Genomic DNA, 7566 nt, shown 5'->3' on the forward strand with positions numbered 1-7566 from the left:
AGATGGAAGAAAGAGAGAGGGAGAGAGGAAATGAGAGAGTCAATGCAGGGACACACCGTACCGTCTCAGGGGTCTACTGTTTGTGTACGAATCCACTACACGATATAGATCTGGACTGTACTCTCTCTACTAGCTTTTCACTATGGTCCTTCCCAACTTCGAGGACAGCTGACATTACAACTCTTTGAAACTTGTTGAGAAGCCACTGTTGTAGGGACTCTGGAAGACTTGGAGAAGCCCAGCCTCTTCAGACCAGACTTGATGGGAACAAACTGTTTGGAAAGAGAGGATGACGGGCTACATGAACTTCAAGAACGATTAATCGCACAGGAGAGAGCGAGAGACAAAGGGAGAGAGGAAGAGAGCGAGAGACAAAGGGAGAGAGGAAGAGAGCGAGAGACAGAGAGAGGATGATAGCGTACGTGGACTGTCTGTCCCCTGAGCTGGTGGGGGGAGGCGGCGTGAGGGTGGGTGCTCGATGCTGGAAAGGTGGGTACAGCGAGGATGAGGATGAGTTGCTTCCTCTCTGCTCGAAAGATGTCCGAAAGATGCCCTCCCTGCAGCCCAAGAACGAGGGCAGTTTGAGACGTCGTCTGCTCACCTCCAAGATCCACCAGCAACGAGACGGATTGTGGGCTCCCAGGCCTCTTGCCCAGGGTCTCCCAGACAACCAAGGCCTCCAGGGGACGCTACACAGACAGGACTACCCTGGCCCCCAGCCCCAGGCCAAACCCAGCCCCTCTGGCCTTATGATCCACCACCTAGCAGGCTACTCGTCACAAGGCTCCCAGCAACATAGGCACAACGCAGGCTACTCCCTGACCCAGCTACAGAGGACCAGCTATTCTCCCCCAACCCCCGATCCCCATCCTGGGTGCAGCTTTCCCCCTACCACCTCCTTCTCCTCCAGGAGCAGCCAGCTGCAGCCGCACTTCAACCCCAGGCTACCCCAACTCTAACCCAGGATACTGTAACCCAGGATACTGTAACCCAGGATACTGTAACCCAGGATACTGTAACACAGCCTACACCACAAGGCCCAGCAGCAGCTCTAACCCAGGACACCACAACACTGCACAAGGACCCAGCAACCCTTCCCCAGGACAGGGTTACGACTCTACCTCCTCCACACCAGGACCCAGCTACAGCTCTACCTTAGGGTTAGCTCCCCAGCCCCAGCCCCAGCCCCAGCCCCAGCCCAGCCTCCACTCTAACCTGCCCCAGCAGAGAAAGAGCTTCTCTCCCTTCAACCTGCTCAGACGGCGCAGCTACAACTCCAGCCAGATCCCCTTCTCACATACCCCCCAAAGCCAAGACTGGAGAGGTACGCAGAGCTATTTATTTATCAGTTCTGGGTTTAGTGCAACAATGGTTTTTGGATGCAAAAGATGCATTCTACTGTAAAGTAGGAGCGTATGAGCTGAACGTTAGGAATATATTATAGAAAACTCACCCCTACCTGGGAGAGTCCAGATTAGCTTTGACACAGCTCTGACCTGGTTAGCTCTAACTCCCGCTATCTGTTTTTATCTGTCTATTTTGTTTATCTCTCTTTCTCTCTCTCTCTGTCTCTCTGTCTCTCGTTCTCTCTCTCTCTCTCTCTCTCTCTCTCTCTCTCTCTCTCTCTCTCTCACACAGAGGCAGATACAGGGACAGAAACAGAAACAGGGACAGAGACAGATACCGAGACAGGGACAAGGACAAGGACAGGGAGAGAGACAGATAGGGACAGGGACAGATTCCGGGACAGGGACAGATACCGGGACAGGGGCAATAAATGAGACAGGGACAGGGACAGAGACAAGGGCAGAGACAGAGACAGGGACAGAGAGAGAGAGAGACAGATAGGGACAGGGACAGATTCCGGGACAGGGACAGATACCGGGACAGGGGCAATAAATGAGACAGGGACAGAGACAAGGGCAGAGACAGAGACAGGGACAGCGACAGAGACAGATACCAAGACAGGGACAGAGACAGGGACAGAAAAAGAGACAGATACCGAGACAGGGACAGAGACAGATACTGAGACAGGGACAGGGACAGATACCGAGACAGAGACAGAGAAAGAGAATGAGACAGGGACAGCGACAGAGACAGATACTGAGACAGGGACATGGACATGGACAGAGACAGGTACAGGGACAGAGACAAGGACAGGGACAGAGACAGAGAATCAGACAGGGACAGAGACAGATACTGAGACAGAGACAGGTACAGTGACAGGGACAGAGACAAGGACAGGGACAGAGACAGAGAATGAGACAGGGACCGAGACAGATACTGAGACAGGGACAGGGACAGAGACAGACAGGGACAGGAACAGATACCGAGACAGAGACAGGGACAGACAGGGACAGAAAGAGACAGGGATACAGACAGAGACAGAGACAGGGACAAGGACGGGGACAGGGACAGAGACAGGGACAGAGACAGGGACAGAGACAGATACCGAGACAGGTACCGAGACAGTGACAGTGACATGGCTATGGACAGAGACAGAGACAGGGACAGAGACAGATACTGAGACAGGGATAGGGACAGAGACAGACAGGGACAGATACCAAGACAGGGACAGAGACAGGGACAGAAACAAGGACAGGGACAGAGACAGAGAATGAGACAGGGACAGAGATAGATACCGAGACAGAGACAGGTACAGTGACAGGGACAGAGACAAGGACAGGGACAGAGACAGAGAATGAGACAGGGACCGAGACAGATACTGAGACAGGGACAGGGACAGGGACAGGAACAGATACCGAGACAGAGACAGGGACAGACAGGGACAGAAAGAGACAGGGATACAGACAGAGACAGAGACAGGGACAAGGACGGGGACAGGGACAGAGACAGGGACAGAGACAGGGAGAGATACAGAGACAGGGACAGAGACAGGGACAGAGACAGAGACAGGGACAGAGACAGATACCGAGACAGGTACCGAGACAGGGACCGAGACAGGGACAGAGACAGTGACAGTGACAGGGCTATGGACAGAGACAGGGACAGAGACAGATACTGAGACAGGGATAGGGACAGAGACAGACAGGGACAGATACCAAGACAGGGACAGAGACAGGGACAGAAACAAGGACAGGGACAGAGAATGAGACAGGGATAGGGACAGAGACAGATACTGAGACAGGGATAGGGACAGAGACAGACAGGGACAGATACCAAGACAGGGACAGAGACAGGGACAGAAACAAGGACAGGGACAGAGACAGAGAATGAGACAGGGATAGGGACAGAGACAGAGACAGTGAATGAGACAGGGACAGGGACAGAGACAGGGACAGAGACAGAGAATGAGACAGGGATAGGGACAGAGACAGAGACAGTGAATGAGACAGGGACAGGGACAGAGACAGGGACAGAGACAGAGAATGAGACAGACACAGAGAATGAGACAGGGATAGGGACAGAGACAGAGACAGTGAATGAGACAGGGATATGGACAGAGACAGAGAATGAGACAGAGACAGAGAATGAGACAGGGATAGGGACAGAGACAGAGACAGAGAATGAGACAGGGATATGGACAGAGACAGAGACAGAGAATGAGACAGGGACAGAGAATGAGACAGGGATAGGGACAGAGACAGAGACAGAGACTGAGACAGGGACATGTTTGGGTAATCTAGATCAGGGGTTCCCAAATGTTTTCACTCGGGGCCCCCCCCTTCCAGCGTTGGGGTACATCCAGCACCCCGCCAGGTCTATTTCTATAGATACAAGCACTATTCACGACACAAACTGTTCACACATCTCTTGCTGGAGAATTTTGCAGCTTATTTCCTGCAATTCAACACATTTTGTCGTTGGGTGCAAAGAAAATGTTGCATTTTTAAAGTACATTTCATTACAATTCTATACATTTTATCATATCTATTGTGTATTCATGTGATATTTTAATGACAGAAAAATGACAACAATATCTATGGGCTAGTTGATCTGGACCTTTCTGACAAGTTATAAATATCTCTCTAAGGTAAACAATAACTGACATGACAAGAGGAACTGATGAGGCAATACCCAATTTAGAAATGTCACCTTCTGCATTCTAATATTACAACTTTCGAGAGTAAGTTTAAAAGCCCGGACTGCTGACCCCACAGTGGGGGGAAGAGGAAGGAGGTTTTTGATCTAGATTAAACTGTACGATGATGACACAGAGGTTGAACCTTTTAAACACACACTCTGTTTGATTGGTTACGTCGCCGTGTATGAAAGGTCTGAAAACGTCTGACAAATATTGATTATTTTCATGTCAACTATTATAGGCGTAAATGGTGATGTTCTAACATAGTGTGTCTGTGTGTACACTTGAGTGTACAAAACATTAGGAACACCTTCCTCATATTGGAGTTGCTCCACCTTGTCTCAATTGACTCAAGGCTTAAACCTTCTTTAACCTGTCTCCTTCCCTTCAATCTGCACTGATTGAAATGGATTTAACAAGGGACCTCAACAAGAGATCATAGAGTTCACCCGAATTCACCTGGTCAGTCTATGTCATGGAAAGAGCAGGTGTTCTTAATGTTTTGAACACTCGGTGTATGTGAGTGACTACGGTACTGAATGCATCATGTCTCCTACTGAACCAACGTCCTCAAACTAGGAGCAGTCCACACACACACACACACACACACACACACACACACACCAGAGGGTTTTAGTGTGTACCGCTGTAGGTCCATACGGTGATAATGGTAAACAGTGCTAATTCTGGTAATGAGGTTAAGTTGTGAAAAACAGGCTTTAGTTTCCAACAGCTGCTGTCTCTCAGATACACACACAGTCAGTCTGCTACCACTAACTGACCTGTTATAGACCAGACACAGCACAGAGATGCTAACAATGCTAGTAATGCTAATTCTAATGGATTTTCATTACGATAATGCTATTGATGCTAACTCCTATTGCACTAATAATGATTATTCTAACTCCTCTGGCACTAATAATGATGATGCTACTGATGCTAATGCCTATGGCACTAATAATGATGATGCTAGTGATGCTAACTCCTAATGCACTAATAATGATGATGCTAGTGATACTAAATCCTGTGGCTCGAATAATGATGATGCTACTGATGCTAACGCCTATGGCTCTAATAATGATGATGCTAGTGATGCTAACTCCTATTGCACTAATAATGATGATGCTAGTGATGCTAACTCCAAATGCACTAATAATGATGATGCTAATGATGCTAAATCCTATGGCTCGAATAATGATGATGCTACTGTTACTAATGCCTATGGCTCTAATAATGATGATGCTAGTGATGCAAACTCCTATTGCACTAATAATGATGATGCTAGTGATGCTAACTCCTATGGCTCTAATAATGATGATGCTAGTGATGTTAACTCCTATTGCACTAATAATGATGATGCTAGTGATGCTAACTCCTATGGCTCTAATAATGATGATGCTAGTAATGCTAACTCCTATGGCTCTAAAAATGATGATGCTAGTGATGCTAACTCCTATTGCACTAATAATGATGATGCTAGTGATGCTAACTCACCCAAACTACCTACCTCATCCCCATATTGTTTTTATTTACTTTGCTGCTCTTTTGCACACCAGTATCACTACTTACACACCATCATCTGCTCATCATCAGCTGCTCATCTATCACTCCAGTGCTAAATTCTAATTACCTCGCTACTATGGCCTATTTATTGCCTTACCTCCTAATGCCATTTGCACACACTGTATATAGACTTTCTTTTTTTTCTATTGTGTTATTGACTGTACGCTTGTTTATTCCATGTAACTCTGTGTTGTTGTTTCTGTCGCACTGCTTTGCTTTATCTTGGCCAGGTCGCAGTTGTAAATGAGAACTTGTTCTCAACTAGCTTACCTGGTTAAATAAAGGTGAAAAAAATAATTATAATAATAATGATGATGCTAGTGATGCTAACTGCTATGGCACTAATAATGATGATGCTAGTGATGCTAACTGCTATGGCACTAATAATGATGATGCTAGTGATGCTAACTGCTATGGCACTAATAATGATGATGCTAGTGATGCTAACTGCTATGGGACTAATAATGATGATGCTCGTGATGCTAACTGCTATGGCACTAATAATGACGATGCTAGTGATGCTAACTGCTATGCCTCTGCTACTGATGCTATAGTTCTAGTAATGATGACGATATTAATCCTACAGTGTCTTTCATTGACACTACTAGTGATGAAGCTACAGGAAACGATACTGTAATGTTATAACCCGTTATAGCAGGCAGAACATTTCTGTTATTCTAAAAATTACTCTATCCTCATCCCAGTAAGTGAACACATTTATAACATGATTAAAACCGGTGTCCTAGTTACAGTAACTGGCACACTTAAGCTTGGCCTAAGGTGTGTTTGTATCAAATAAAATCTAATCAAATCTAAGTTTATTGGTCGCGTACACAGTTTAGCAGATGTTGCAGCAGGTGTAGAGAAATGCTTGAAGTGTTACCAGCTCCTAAGAATGCAGTAAAATGTTGACAAAGTACACGAAAAAGGTTGGATCAAATTCAATGAACAATGTGTGTGTGTGTGTGTGTGTGTGTGTGTGTGTGTGTGTGTGTGTGTGTGTGTGTGTGTGTGTGTGTGTGTGTGTGTGTGTGTGTGTGTGTGTGTGTGTGTCTAATGTATCTGAAGACTTCCAGCTTTCATAGTCTCAAGTTAGAATTAGACATTCATCCATGTTCCTGTAAGGGCTGTCGTCATGGAGAGAAGTGGACCAAAATGCAGCGGAGTTTGTGTTCGTCATCTTTAATGCAAACGGAACACTATACACTTACAAAACAATAAACAACCGACAGCTAAACAGTACTGACAGCATAACACACTGAACAGAAACAGTTTTGCAGGCACACAAAACGCAGTGCAAAAACAACTACCCACAACCACAAGGAAAAACACACTGCTATATAGGACTCCCAATCAAAGGCAACTCAACACACCTGCCTTCAATTGGGAGTCCAACAACCAACTCACACGTAACACAAAAATCTCTGCCACATCCTGACCAAAACTAATACAATTGCTCCCTCTGCTGGTCAGGACGTGACAGTTCCTCAAACATCACATTTTAGAGTTGTTCCGAATGTCACATTTTGTCAAAACGTCAAGTGTTTAAGGTTAAGTTTAGCCATTAACTCCAAATTCTTAAGGTTAGGCATTAAGGCAAGGGAAGAGGAGGAAAGAGAGAGGGAGAGGAGGAGGAGAGAGCGAGGGAGAGGAGGAGGAGAGAGAGAAGAAGAGGAGGAGGAGAGAAAGAAGGAGAGTAGGAGGAGAGAGAGAGGAAGGGATGAGGAGGAGAGAGAGAGGGAGAGGAAGAGGAGAGAGAGAGAGAGAGGAGGAGGAGAGAGAGGGAGAGGAGGAGGAGAGAGGGAGGGAGATGAGGAGAGAGAGAGGGAAAGGAAGAGAGAGGGAAGGAAGGGAGGAGGAGAGAGAGGGAGGAGGAGAGCGAGAGGGAAAGGAGGAGAGGGAGGAGGAGAGAGAGGGAGAGGAGGAGAGAGGAAGGGAGGAAGAGGATAGAGAGAGAG

The 7566-nt window shown here is 46.8% G+C and overlaps 1 protein-coding gene across 1 annotated transcript in view; it reads left to right on the forward strand.

Annotated features, from left to right (window-relative positions):
• The first annotated feature begins 410 nt into the window (after positions 1-410).
• LOC106605304 (mucin-17) overlaps positions 411-7566 on the forward strand; it is a 45894-nt gene continuing 38738 nt past the window's right edge. The window contains exons 1-2 of the mRNA XM_045694308.1: positions 411-810; positions 911-1324. Of these exons, the coding sequence (XP_045550264.1) occupies positions 411-810; positions 911-1324 (814 nt within the window). The remainder of the gene's footprint in view (positions 811-910; positions 1325-7566) is intronic.

The sequence above is a fragment of the Salmo salar genome, chromosome ssa01 (genome assembly GCF_905237065.1).
Source record: "Salmo salar chromosome ssa01, Ssal_v3.1, whole genome shotgun sequence".
NCBI lineage: Eukaryota > Metazoa > Chordata > Actinopteri > Salmoniformes > Salmonidae > Salmo > Salmo salar.